This window comes from Nelusetta ayraudi, unplaced genomic scaffold (genome assembly GCF_046127955.1).
Source record: "Nelusetta ayraudi isolate G7.1 ecotype Tasmania unplaced genomic scaffold, CSIRO-AGI_Nayr_v1 ptg000034l, whole genome shotgun sequence".
NCBI classification, from domain to species: domain Eukaryota; kingdom Metazoa; phylum Chordata; class Actinopteri; order Tetraodontiformes; family Monacanthidae; genus Nelusetta; species Nelusetta ayraudi.
Window position 1 is genome coordinate 177034 of NW_027466084.1, and position 14985 is coordinate 192018.

At 40.3% G+C, this 14985-nt stretch overlaps 1 protein-coding gene across 1 annotated transcript; it reads right to left on the minus strand.

The window, feature by feature from the left end:
* Nucleotides 1-243: 243 nt before the first annotated feature.
* Nucleotides 244-8020, minus strand: LOC142892210 (sodium- and chloride-dependent GABA transporter 2-like). Its single transcript, XM_076032200.1, has 14 exons — nucleotides 7857-8020; nucleotides 6508-6642; nucleotides 5096-5233; nucleotides 4778-4889; nucleotides 4550-4682; nucleotides 4275-4409; nucleotides 4016-4119; nucleotides 2783-2907; nucleotides 2523-2635; nucleotides 2165-2302; nucleotides 1982-2084; nucleotides 1346-1446; nucleotides 789-959; nucleotides 244-395 (listed from the first exon to the last, which is right to left on the minus strand). Exons 1-14 carry the CDS (start codon nucleotides 7984-7986, stop codon nucleotides 315-317), a joined length of 1719 nt encoding a protein of 572 aa, XP_075888315.1. The 5' UTR covers nucleotides 7987-8020; the 3' UTR covers nucleotides 244-314.
* Nucleotides 8021-14985: the final 6965 nt, after the last annotated feature.

The following is a 14985-nucleotide window of genomic DNA, read 5'->3' on the forward strand; positions in this document are numbered from 1 at the left end:
GATTTGAGACAGTGAATTAATCATTTACGATGAGAAGTAGGATCACTTGCATGGTGTTGAAGACAGATGGGTCAAATACATTAAAAAGTATAGAGCTGTGACCAGTGGCCCTGCCTTCGCCCTAAGACAGCTGGGATTGGCTCCAGCAGACCCCTGTTACCCTGAATAGGAATAAGCAGGTATAGAAGATGAATGAATGAATGAATGAATGAATGAATGAATGAATGAATGAATGATTTTTGACCTTTGCTATGTGCAACACATATATTTCATACAGGGCTTTATTATGTTGTTTGATTGGATTTGACAAAAGTTTACAGTTCTGGTTGCTCTCCAAGAGGGTCAGTGGTGTGATATTCAAGATCAGGAGCAGGATACCACAGGGCCAGGAGACGCTGCACACACCAAATAAAAGACAGTCAGGAGACAAGGACTAGCCAAGCAGCTAGAAATAAGAACAGTGCTACAAAAGGTTGTTTGATTTGTCAATCCGTCTCTTGACATTCTAACAAAAGTTATAACAATCTGCATGTCATTCTACATCAAAATGCTTTGTGTAGATGTGGAATAATGCATTAATGCATATACTCTATGTATAATGATATGGACTCACCAGCCTCACTATTTTATATTAACACATCTTGTTGACTACTTGTATTATTGGACAACAGGCCGGATACTTCTTTTAATAAAAGCTTTTGATGATGATATATGTATATATAGATATATACATATGTATATGTACATACACAAAGGATTATTAAAATAGGGTGTATTGTTGACCTTACCTGTCTGAAGGTGCCCTTAGTGAGAAAGAGTCTGATGACAGCATAGATGGGTACTGGAACCACAGATGACAAGGCCACAGTCCATCCTAGCCTGTAAGCCCAGTCTGGGTAGACATACCCTCCACTGGATGTCAAGGTCTGGTTGTCCAGAAATGAGCCGATAAAGCAAACCTGGACAAAGGAAGAAAACATTTGTTTCCAACAGGGTAGAGACTGAACCACCTAGAGGGGCTGTCTCAATGCATTTCTCAAGTATTTCTCAAGTTCAAGGTTCAAGGCATCTTTATTGTCAATCCTACAGTATATGTTACATTCACAGAGCATTGAAATTTTGTCACTCGGTGGCCCACGGTGTCAGGATAACATGCAAAGAACAAGAGAGTAAAAAAAGTACAAAGAAGTACAACACTAAGTCAGTGAGTGCCAAAGGAACAAAAGAGTGCAACACATGTTCAAATTGCAAAAGGCAAAAAAATATATACAATAGAAAAAGTCTGTTTCACTAATATCCCATGTTACACTTGCTTTTGTGCAATTTTTTTTTTTTTACTACTCACAGTGCAGATGAGAGGGGCGAAGTAGCGCCAGCACAGCTTAAAAAGGGGCCATGGTCTCTGTCCTGTTTTACCTTCCACTGCATCACACAACCGATCAGCTCCTGCGATTGTAAAGTAGATGCTCAGTACAACATCTATATACTTAATGTTGTCTATCTTCTAAACCATGATTGTTCATGCATATAGTGCTGAATGGGGGTATCCCATGCTGATTATAGGCTTATCATAAGTGTGACAACTCATGTTTGTAGTGGTGTAACGATAAACCGATTTGAATCGGTTATCGGTCTGTGACGTATGAGATCCGAGTGCATCGGTTGATGGAGCCCTGGATTGGTAAAGATCGGTAAAGTAAAAATAAGCTCTTGGGGTTCAATTGTCCATTTGTATTGAATCGCACTGAACCAAATCGGATCGAATCATACCAAATTCTTAACTATTTTTTATGAATCGTCCCTGAATCGAATCGTAGCTTGTGAATCGAGATTTGAATCGGATTGTTTTGTGAGTAAAAGATTCACACCCCTACGTGTTTGGATTGTTGTTGATTGTAGAATCTGGGGCAGAATGAATGCACACAAAAACATTTGAAAATAAATCTCAATGTAAACACTGTGTGGTGCTGACACCACCTACCAAAAGCCCAGCCAACAGCCAAACATTGGATAATGCTCACAAACATTACGCATGCTCCGCTGCAACCATAGTATTCAAACAGCTGGAACTGGTAGACTCCTCCCTGAAAGACAATGGAGAGGTGCCATTGTTGTCCCTCTCTAACGTATGATGAGTGACATTTAATTAGAAGGAATTCAGTACCGCAGTGGTGAGGGTGATCTGGATGATGAAAATGAAGGAGCAGAAAAAGATGAGAAAGATTTCTCTGCGCCAAGGTCTTCGCATCTGTTCTGGGAACAGGTCAGTCACACAGGATGTTATGGTTTCCAAACCTGCAAACTACAGGGAGGGAGTCGATTAGAAAAAAAACAGAAAACGGGCAATCATCAAATTGTGGTGCCACATGTTTTGAAGTGAAGGTCCTGAAAAGTGACTTCAGAGGGTTGAACTGGCAACTTGGTGACAGGTTTGTGACAAACCTCGGTGATGTGTCAGAAAGGTATGTGAATGCCTCATTGTTACATCTTAATGGGAAAATTTCCTGAATTGTGTGTCTTACAACTGTGTCCAGTCCCAGCAAGATGAGCATCAGGAAGAAGCAAACAGCCCACAGCTGAGGAAATGGCATCATGGCGATAGCCTGAGGAAAAGCAATAAAGGCCAAACCTGGACCTGGTGGACACAGGAGATTTTCACTTTTTGTCCTTTTACACATATTTCTTTGTCTTTGATGCTTATGGCATCAATTTTACCCAATATTTACTTTTATTTGTTATAATTCAGGTTATGAACATAACCTACTTTAGCTCAAAACTGTACCTGATTCAACCACCATGTCCATTGGAACTCCCTGTTTGTAGGACATAAAACCCAGAGCTGAGAAGACTGCAAATCCGGCAACAAAGCTGGTGCAGCTGTTGAGAACACACAACCACAGACTGTCCCTGCACTCACTCACACACACACACACACACACACACACACACACACACACACACACACACACACACACTGCATTATTTAGACAGACCCTGTGCAGGAAGCCCACCTGTGCAAAAATTACCAAGCTACACAAAGGTCTTCACCATCACACCCCGCATTTTGGGGTTGATTGTTAAACAAGTAGTTTAACTGTAAATTTGCTTTTAGGTTCACTTTACTTTGGCAGCATTAACTCATCAGCTTATTGTGAATTTGAGGACTGTAGTTCCTCAGTAACACGTCACTGACAGTCCAGATTGGGCTGTCCACATTATTACCCCTCATCTTTACCACAGGTGTACCACCCCAGGGATATGTCCTCTGCCCTCTGTTCTAGTTCATATTCACACATGACTGTTCTCCCATGCATCCCACAAACAAGATTGTGACAAGCATTGATATGAGACAACAACGAGGCAGCCCACAGAGAAGAAGCTCAACATTTCACAAACTGTTCACAAAGTGAAGACAGCAGTATATTCAAAAAATGTTCTCAGGCAAACAAAAATAAATCAAGCCAATTAGACAAACCTTTAAAATCCAAGGCAACCATCCCACATTGCTCTCTCTCTCTCCACAGAGAGGCTAGAGTGTTTCTAATATCAAATCAATATCAAAGATTGTATCAGTACTGATTTAATTCAAATCTGACTCAGATTCACTGATCTAGCTGTCAGAGAAGACAAAAAAAAAATGACCAGTGATTTTGTTAGTTTTGTTTTTTGTGTGCGGGAACTCAAAGTATGTTTCAAATGTGTTAAAGTGTGTTTTAAAAGTGTGGAACACGGTAAACTCTTTTATCTTGGCACACTAGCACATTTTGGACTGCCTTCTACTGACATGCTGTGAAGAGTGTTGTCACATCCTGCATTAGTCTAGTATGGGAACTTCTCTGCTGCAGACTGGATGGGTGGTGTAGGCCATACAGAAAGTCGCCAACTGCACCGACTAAATCTACATCAGCAGGTGAGGAAGGAGGTCTATTAGCACAAAGAGGGATCCCTACCCACCCTGCGAACAGACCGTTTGTGATTCTCCCCCCTGGCAAGAGGCTCAAATCCTCTAGTTTACCTGCAACAATTGTTCTTGACTTTGTTGTAGCTCCCAAATGTAATAAGGGTTCCAGCTGCAACTCCATACGAGAAGAGAACCTGAGCACAAGCTTCCATCCAGACCTGATCAGGAATTTAAAAATGACGTGATATTAATGGTAAGTCAAGCATGTCAAGAAGGTAGCTTTGGAATATCTAGACATGTGTATAAGATTAAAAAAAGAAATGCTTATCACTAACCAACTCAAATGAAATGTAGTTTAGGACTACTCTCTCACCTGGGAATCTGCCAGGCGTGAAAGGTCAGGATAGAGGTAATAGACCACACCCTGCCAGGCCCCTGGCAACGTCAAGCCCCTGACGAGCAGGATGGCTAGCATGACATAAGGGAAGACCGCCGTAAAATACACCACCTGGAATTTTAGAGGAACTGTTAATGTGATTAATCATTCAAGCAACAAGGAATTAGTTTTTCATTAAGTCATTGCAAAATTTATCAAAAGGGAGCATGGAATGATCGGAATCCTCAGATATCATAAATATTATGACAGACCTTTCCCGTGGAGCGGACGCCTTTCCAGATGCAGAAGTAACAGGCCACCCAGCAGGCCAGCAGACACAGCAGCAGCTCCCACTTGACGGAACCCACCTCCTCTATGCCTGCAGACATTGACAAGACTCCCCTCCTGTGTGGAGACATGTTTTACTTAGTTGACCAGCATTTCCCCATGTATAGATGACATATGACAATATATAGTTGGATGCAATAAAATAATCTTACTCCCAGAACTCAGAGACTGAAGATTTGGTGAAGTTTCCAGATGTTATGTTCACTGTCAGGTTTCCTCCATATGCTGCTGTCAAGTTGGCAGAGGAAAGATCCACACATCTGTCTGTTAATAGAAAAACATCATCACAGTCACATCACAGTCAGTCTTATTCTAGTAATCTAGTTACTTGTTCCAAAAAGGCAGATTAATGTCATAATCACATTGAGTTGCAATAAACAAAAAAAATTATTGTGACTTTACAGAATACCCAGCAGAAATTAAAGACCTTTGTATATGTATAAATTCACATATCAATGTCCTCTAATGACCTGTGTTCCAGGAATTGTCACATGTGGCCCAGGGTAGAGGATCTCTGAAACTGTAGATGAGGTAGAAGATGGCCCAGCCCAGGATAATAGCGTACAGGCTGACATAGAGCTGTAATATGAGGTTGGAATAACCAGCACCTGGAAGGGAAGTGATATATTTGACTGATACAGATTTTTAATTGAGCTGCTTCACAGTTGAAAATTGTTGTCATATATGACACAACTTGGCATTTTAGTTTAATGACATGACATCAATGTCAAATAATTGAGTCGATTTGCAGTTTTAAAAAGTACCACAGTATCCCTGCCCTGCAATAAATTACAGCCTTCAGCCCCAATCATGAGTTATGTCTGTGAGTTCCTTCTTTGACCGTGAGTTTGTCCATTTCTAGTCTCTGGATCTGTCTGCCTTGCTGCCTTTCATTTCCGGCCTTTAGAAGATTTTTGAGTTATTCTTTTAAAAGCGTTTCAGAAATTAGGAAAAACCTGTCTATCTGTTTAAAAGAAATTTATCCGGGTCACTATTTGATAGCAGGCGATTGGAATGTTACCCCCACCCATACCAAAGACAGATCCACCCACTCAGACAAAACTTATTCTAGAAGTAGGGACATTGTATACCAGTTTGGTAAAGAGCTAGATCTTAGAGACATATGGAGAGATAGAAATCCTGATGTAGCCATGTACTTGTGCTATTCTAGTGCACACAAACCATATAGCCATATTGATATATTTATGGTTTCTGCAAGTATTGCAAGTATAGTTAAAGGCTGTGTTAATGATAGCATTCTAATCTCTGATCATGCTCCTAATAGTTTGGTTCATGTAGACCCAGACTGGATGCAGGACCCTCGAAAGTGGCTCGACCAGAGATGGCTCTAAAATACTGAGCTGTTAACATTTTTGGATCTGTTAATGTCATTTTCTCTCGAATCTTCTGATTATAAGCTTGATGCCTCGAGAGCAGATTTACAGGAGGACCTAAAAGTGGAATAATGATGCACAGCTTGTAAAGAGGTTCAATCGCAGACTGGGAATACACGTCTAAAACTTCTACAATACATTTGGCCAATAAGGGTGAATATTACACCAGAGAAGCGCAATAAATTTAATAGTAACATGTCCAATTTGTGCAAAAGATGTAGTGAAGACTGAGGTACACAGGTTTCTTTTGTATGTAAAAAAGGAAAATCAATAAATAAATTGTTGAAAAAAGAAACATAAATCCATTTAAAATATATGAACACAATTTAGCATATGAATATACACATCGAACCACATATCCTGACGTTTCAACTGATTTAAAAAAAAAATACTTCCGTTGTGTTATTGCAGAGTAACTCAACCATATTCGTACAACTCAAAGTGTTGCTCACAGTCTTGTTATGTTAGGTAAAACACAAGGAGATCACCTCGGCCCAGTGGGCAGAGTTCGTTCCAGCATGCGATGGGACCTTCCTGAGTGCATTGACCAACCACAGTCTCCAGTAAGAAAAGAGGCAGTCCACACAATATAGCAAAGAGACAGTAGGGCAGCAAGAAAACACCTGCACACACAAGAAAAAACACCTAAGTTGTATCGCCTGGAATGAGAACTTAAATGTTTATTAAACATGAAAAGGCAAGTCAAGCCATAAAATTTAATGTTTTAATGTTTTAAAATTGACAATTGATGTTGATTCTTTTTCTACTAGCAAATTTCAGTTAACCTCTTTGGTCTACTTTTTCACTCGGTCTCATGACTGAGTTGGATTTAGACTTGACACATGCAGATGAGATACCTCCTGGAACCGAGTTCTGCAACAACAAAAGACAACCAACTTTGAGGCAGATGCAAGTGAGTCGGGAGAAAATGTCCCCAGGCAACTTATATATTGTCCTGGGTGAGCAGTCACTGTCCGCTGTCGATGATCTGCGATTCCAGCGTCTACTCTGCATACTGGAGCCGAGATTCCCAGCCATTACCATACAATGGATATGTTGCTACCGAAGCTGCACAACTCAGAACATGTCCCTCACTTAAGCAAAATTGGTTAGTTTTGAAATAATACATATGGCAAAGCTGTTAAAACACACGCGCGCGCACACACACACACACACACACACACACACACACACAGTTTTTTTCTTCAGTGTCAATATGTGACATTTTTGATAAATTTGTGTTTGTTTTGCGGTGAAACTTGTGACAATCACCCATGTTTTAGAAAAACACATTGAGGAATGTTCAAAAAATTCAAAACAGAACGTCTGCAGAAAAAAAATCTAAGTAATTCTATAATGTGTAATGCTGATATTAAGTACTCTGTGTCTGTACTGAAATGCAAGTACTCGTACTCTACTCACTCTGTAAAAAAGTGGTATCGGTGCATCCTTAGTCTTAGGTAATGGGTCATACAAAGAGTGATTCAGAAGACCCATATGAGAAGACATAAGACCCAACAATGGAGTGACATGACTGCAGGAGACATGGACATTTAACAGGTCAGGAAATAATGCTTCTCTGATAGGCAGTAAAGCAAGTGACTCACTACAGCCTGAGATGCTTCTGAAGAACACATCCATCCTCATCCATTGAAACAATTCAATGTAAAGAAAACTGAGTGTCTTTAGACTCCTTTCTATTGTCTTTATTGACTGATAGATCTCCAAAATAATTGCTTTCATCCTTGATCACCTCTGGTCTAATCAAGAAATTAAAAGCATTTAATGTGTTGCCGTGCTCTAAGTGATACGTGGTACAGTCATGGTAAATACTCACCTCCTCCATTCTTGTAGCACAGGTAGGGGAATCTCCACACGTTGCCCAAGCCCACAATATTACCTGCTGAAGCCAGAATATATTCCCTTTTCTTCCTCCACCGTTCCCTCTTTTCCACTTTGCTGTTCATCTCACTGTTCTGTGCTCTGTTCCTTTCTGTTGAGAACATGGTTTGACAGTCACAGGTGACTGGAGACAGAAAAGATGAGTAACTTAGGTCATTGGTTGTATTCTTAAAAAAATCTGATTTTTCTATTTTCTATTGGAGTATTTTCTCCTCCTTCAAAGGTTCTCTTGACATGAACTCCGCCCCTTCTATTTCTCTCTCTCTCTCTCTCTCTCTCTCTCTCTCACACACACACACACACACACAGACACACGCACCCACACACATGGAGGAAACTTACCTTTGCTGTGTGGTAAAACATGGTCACAACACACTATAAATACACTTTGTTTAATGCCAAAGCAAAACAAAACTTGCCAATTTACACACATGGCATCACAGATGCTTTGTGTTTGGCAAATGTGTCCTTAAAATTATAAAGCCTCAAATATCAAACAAATGTAAAAACAAAAAATAATAATAAAAAAAAACTCACAATAAAGAGGAAAGGATCGTTTGAATGTAAGATCAAAATATTTTTGTGCTTTTCATCTTTACATACCATGCCAGGGGTAGACAATAAGGGAATTTTGCCACTGGCCCAGAGGGATCTTTTGAAGAGCGCTGGCCCCACTATTGTAACCATGGCCAAGGTCAATATCAGGTATCGATCCCCATAATAGTGAAAAAGAACAATTTGATTCAAGAAGACTTATTTTTTTTTAAGGTAGGTTTGTTTACAAAAGTGAAGCAAAAAGGTACAAATACATAAATCAAAAGTGAAAATACACTTTCCAACACTGCATTACTTAAGTAAAATAAGTTCTTCCTCCGTCTCCTACTCAGTTGGCTGATTTTTGTGTCCCCCTCCTGATGCCCAGGCAGTATAACCTGGGTGCCTGCTTCTGGGCCCTGACTGCAAACAGCTCAAAACAGCCCGAATCACAGTTTACATGCACATTAGCTTAAACAGGAGGTGTTTATCGTTAATTAACTATGAAAATAATTTTCTCATAAAAATTCCAAGATATAAATTACATTATAAATAGAAATTAAAGCTGCAAGCAGCATTCAAGGGACTGAGCCCACCCGGCCACCGCCTGCCGTGACGTCCGCCACCCGGCCACGAGCCCCCGACACCCGCCGACGCTCCCCAACCCCTGCTGATTCCGCCCGAAACCCGCCGATGCCCCACGACTGAAGCCGACGCCTGCCGACGACACGTGAAATGGCGACTCAATCACGATCACATTTAGAAACATTTGATTTCTAAATGTGATTGATTACTGTATCATTTTGGAGATATTAAGCCTTAAAGTTTTCAGTATACCAGACTGAATGTTACAGGCATCCTTTCAACCCACCCCCAATCCCCCCAAAAAAGAGAAGAGACAAACAGTTGACTGTGCTCACTTTCAGCTCACATATGTAATTGTATGAGCGATGTGATTTGTTTTCATAATGTGTAAACAAATTTTGTTTCATGTAATCATCTATTATGTCATTGCAAGTGTCATAAAGGTAAGACAGCATTTTGCAAAAATTTTGCTTAGCCCTTTGCTAACATTCCTATGCAGTGCAAATCTATTCACAACCTGACATACTCTTTTGTTTGTTTCCTTCCACGCTCAGCATTGTGTTATTTTGAAAAACCGGAAGTGTCTCGCTCGGCATTGTCTCTTATTTTGAAAAAGCGGAAGTGTCTCGCCCGACATTGAACTAGCGCTGACTTTCTCAGTGGACTCATGTTCGTTTGGCAACACAGGCAACACAGGCGCCGTAGAAGCGGCTGGCTTGACTGCGCGAAGACGAACGACGGCTCACTTGACCGCAGTAATCTCCGTGGGGATATCAAACGAGGAGAGCCGTTGGCGGGTGGCGTAGGGGGATGCCCAAAGACTGATTTTAAGTGGCAAGTTCTTGTTTCTGAAAACAAATGGCGCTCTCTTTCAGCTCCACAGCTAGACTCCCCGTCAGTGAATGAAGCATGACGAGCTTCTATCAAAACTGAAAAGTTGAACGCAAACAAATAAATACACACACACGCGCGCGCGCGCGCGCGCAAGGATGGACTCACAATAATAGCAGACTTTCAACAAAAACAAATAAACAAAAAAAAAACATTTGCTGGTGCAGAGAGTCGAACCCAACACTCTGTGCACCGTAGACTGGCATTCTAACCGCTGCGCCATTGCCTCGCTGTTGTAACATAGAAGCCAGAGCGGATATATTAATTAAAGGAACTGAAAGCGAACCTTAAAGCTCCGCTGTTAGAAATCGGGAAACTCACCTGTATTAGAGCGTACGAAATGTTCTTCTAGAAGAGTGGAACGCGTGGGTATTTGCTGCACAAATTTTCAACGTTCCTTGGGCGCGCTACAGCCATTTAGTTTTTTATCCTCAAATGTAGGTATTTGAACTCTGGCAAACAAATGCTTCCACCTCTGCCATTTCTGTATCTACAGGAAAGATATTGGCATAATTGTTTAGCCAAAGTCTCCAGGATTCTAACAGTATCAGGTTTTACTCGTTCACAATAATGGTGTAGGCGTGACCGGTGAATGAACGGAGAGTCCCATTTGGAGGAGGTGGAAATATCTCACTTCCTGTTTGGAATTTTACATTTGTTAGAGTGTACGATATGTTCGTCTAGAAGATAGGAACGCGTGGGTTTTGGTCCCGGATCGCTACTACATTCCTAGGGAAAGTTAGAATTTTTGAAGTGTTTTGAAATGGTTTCTTCCACATCTCGACCTGCCTCGGCCTGTAGGTGGTGCTCTGGAGCACCTGCGTTCTTGTTCTTTTCATCACAGAGAGATTTCATCGGCCTCGACATGTGACGCTTTTAAAGGGGTCCAAATGGGGTAAACGCTCTTTAATGGCTCTAGGGGGCGCTATTGAGAATATTTAAGATTTTTTTTGTACGAACTCAAATTTTGGGCAAGTTCTGACCTGCATAAAAAATCTGGTGAGTTCTGGAGTCTGGGAAGGGCATCAAAATGAGGATAAAAAAAAGGTTAAAAATGCATACATTTTGGCAGGCCGTAAGATGACAACGAATGGAAATTGAACCGATAGAGCCCATACATTACCCATACGTTTTTTTGTCGGGAAGGTCGCATCTCTGTCATACTCCAATTTCGAGGCCGTAGCACTTACAGTTTCAGGTGCACTCCCTTGTGACGTAGTTTCAAACAAGTCAAATTAGCTCACTTCCGGTTTGGTTTGGCTAATGGGAGTATATTGATAAAAAGTAGGTATGGATTGACTTAACACGTGGGTCTTGGTCCCATGTCTCTATGACTTGCGTTGAATATTTTATACCTGTCTTTGTGTTTTGGCTTATGTAGGTGGCGCTATTGAGCCAATTTGAAAATTTCCTTCAAATTAATACATTTTTCAGCAGGTCTGACCTGCACGGACGTTTCCAAGACTTTTAACATATGGGAAGGGGGTCAAAATGGGGTGAGAAGCCGCGGCGGAAGAATAATAATAAGAAACATTACAAATACAATAGAACTGGTCTTCCGGCTCAGTCCCGAATAATAATTTAAACGCCGATGTATAGTGTCACAAATGGGACACGTGTGCTTGCAGATCTGCCTTTTCAAACGAGACCATCGTTATGACAACGTTATTTTCTCCGTAGTTACACAGCAATGCGTAAGCGTTATCACATGTTCATACACGTTCATTTTTCTCTAACAGATTCTTTAAAACCACACATTTTTGAAAACGCTCTCGAAAAAACAACAACCCTGCATTTACACAAAGCTGTCTTCCAAAATATATATATATATAGTTTTGTACTTGTTTTTTTTTTTTTTTAAGGGCATTATTTTTTAGGGTTCTGGTGGCCCTGACAATTTTGAAAGTGTGCGTGGGCCACCGGGCCAGTTATATTGTGCTTTTTGGTTATTTAGCCTGTAAGATATCAGTTTTAAATTTAGAATTTTATCAAATTTGCTCAGCTGTTGCCAACACAGCTTGAAGAAACAGAAAATTACTTTCTGTTTGCTTATTATAATATTGTTAAATACAGTGGGTGTGGCTGTGCAACGATGCATAAGACAACAAAAGTGGGCATGCACACACTGAAAAAACGACAGCCAATTTATGTATGTGTGTATATATAGCTATACATATACATATGCAAAGTGCAAGAGAGATTAAACAAACAAACATAGAAACACACACACACGTAAACACACACAGACGATCAGTGCAAAATTAATATATAATATAAATATCTTGTTAAGTTACATATAGAGCAGGGTAAAAAATTTGCGATTAATCGCAAGTTAACTCACGACACTAATTCAATTAATTGTGAGTAAAATCGACTGACAGCCCTAATGTGTGCGTTTAAACTTTAATTAAACGCAGCTTAATAAATTGTGTTATTTTTAGAACAGGCCTGCGGGTTACTCGTGTGGTTCTTGGTGACCGCTGCTCAAAACAAATGCAACTGGCAATGGCAATTTGCTACAACTGCTAACCATAAATCATGGACACATTAATTCCTAAACAACCTGCTACTGGATTTTCACTTCTCTGGCCCAGCTCTTTCACATGGCCAGTCAAATTTTGCATGATGTTTTCGTGACCTGCCTGAGAGATGGCTCTGAACAAGCCATTACCCATTACCATCAGCAACAGAGCTCTCATTTTTACATGGAATGATAAAAGTTGTATGACAAACATCATTATTACGTGTTTGTGCTAGCCGTCAGATATGAGTCTTGGCTTTTTGCTAACAGTAGGACAAATATTTTGGTTGTTCCCTGTGGGGACAGAAATTAACTTCTGATTGCTTAACACATTACCAAATAGAGATACAGGTTAGTGTGGCTAATGTCGTCTTTTTTTTCTTTTTTTTTCTGGTCTGGCCATAATGACAAGCAGAAGTGTCTCTGAATGTCTATGATGGCTGACAGATTTTATTCTCAGAGGTAGATCTTGAGAGTGTGAGCCACATGGGTTGTTTCAGGAGCTACCTCTTTGTGACATTGTGGCCATGACCGGACTGAGGGAGGGATAGATAGGGGGGTGAGAGGAAAGTAGAGAGGGGAAATGAGTGTGAGGGGGGGATGATGAGAGGGATAGAGAGAGAGGAGTAGAGGAGTCAACTGGCAACAATATACAATTATTGTGTTAAAAGAGAACAAAACAGATCGTAAATTTGCATAGCTAATTGTCAGATAGTGGGCTTATTCAAATGATAACCTGATTAATCTAAGGAGAGAAAGAAAGAGAAAATATATATGTATATATATATACACACACACACACACACATACCTGCACATTTACACATGTTCATATGCACATAGATGCATATATACCCATATAAACATACATGCGAGTACATACAATGATAATAATAATAACGATGATAATAATAACAACGTTAATAGTAACAATAATATTATTATTATTATTATTATTATTATTATTAATAATAATAATAATAATAATAATAATAATAATAATAATAATAATTAAAGCTGCAAGCAGCGTTTGCGGGGCTGAGCCGCCGTGGCCGCCGCGACCCCTGATGACCCCCGTCCTCTGCCGACGCCCGGCGATATCTGCTGAAAGAAATCTATGCAAATGATGCAGATTTTTCAACCTGCTTTTACCACCTTGGACATCTAAGCTTAGAACTCAGCCATTTCGGCGTCTACACGAAAGATATTGGTATCATCTTTTAGCTAAGGGCTTCAGCTATCTAACTATATATAGTTATCCGGGGTGTGAATAACGGTGTAGGCGTGGTCAGTGAAAAAACTGACCTTTTTTTTTTCGTTGGGGCGAGCTCAAAGACATACATGCGAGTACATACAATGATAATAATAATAGCGATGATAATAATAACAACGTTAATAGTAACAATAATATTATTATTATTATTATTATTATTATTATTATTATTAATAATAATAATAATAATAATAATAATAATAATAATTAAAGCTGCAAGCAGCGTTTGCGGGGCTGAGCCGCCGTGGCCGCCGCGACCCCTGATGACCCCCGTCCTCTGCCGACGCCCGGCGATATCTGCTGAAAGAAATCTATGTAAATGATGCAGATTTTTCAACCCGCTTTTACCACCTTGGACATCTAAGCTTAGAACTCAGCCATTTCGGCGTCTACACGAAAGATATTGGTATCATCTTTTAGCTAAGGGCTTCAGCTATCTAACTATATATAGTTATCCGGGGTGTGAATAACAGTGTAGGCGTGGTCAGTGAAAAAACTGACCTTTTTTTTTTCGTTGGGGCGAGCTCAAAGAATTTCAAATATCTCACTTCCTGTTTGTGGAATTTTAAAAATTAGAGTGTACGCGATGTAGAGCTTGATGAGACAAACGCGTGGGTTTTTGTTGCACAATTTTTCGATGTTCCTAGAGGGTGCTAGGTGCATTTTTCGTTTTCCTATGTGTTTTTTTCATTGAGTTCAATTTTCACATGCATCAACTTTAAAGGGCTATAAAATGAAAACGGTGCAACGCATCCGGACCATTCTTTTTACGTTGACCTTCTGACAGTCTGGTCTGTGTGGTTTGAACCTTGCAGCATTCACGGTTGTTGAGTTCTGTGAATGTGGATTATTTCAAACAAGTGAAAGTAGCTAACTTCCGGTTTGTCAGGGGTCAAAGGTCAGGGTGTCAGAATGTAGGTCTCTATCCAAGGAACGCGTGGGTTTTCGTCCCATGTCGTTTCGACCTTCCTAGAGGAGGCTAGGGGCATTTTAATTTTTGCGATGGGATTTTTCGCGATTTTTGGTCAATTTTCAATGTGCGTCGACTTTGGAGGGCCGTTGTACGAAAACTGTTTGAAAATGTCACATTTTTGTTGATAATTGTTTGGATTGAAGGTCCAGTCTATGTCATACTGAATTTTCAAGCCCGTCGGACTTGCGCTTTCTGAGCCTTGTGTTTTCACTCTGTTCCAAACAAGTGATGATAGCTCACTTCCGGTTTGTCTGGGGTCAAAGGTCAGCATATGAGCAAATAGCACCC

Bases quoted from the DNA above. Each gene is read 5' to 3' on its own strand.
- LOC142892210 (XM_076032200.1), bottom strand. From the start codon at position 7,986: ATGAACAGCAAAGTGGAAAAGAGGGAACGGTGGAGGAAGAAAAGGGAA. The intron at 4,890-5,095 runs GTCATTAGAGGA...TTCTATTAACAG, and splicing joins TGACAATTCCTGGAACACAG to ACAGATGTGTGGATCTTTCC. The intron at 396-788 runs GTAAGGTCAACA...TGGTGTGTGCAG, and splicing joins CTAAGGGCACCTTCAGACAG to CGTCTCCTGGCCCTGTGGTA.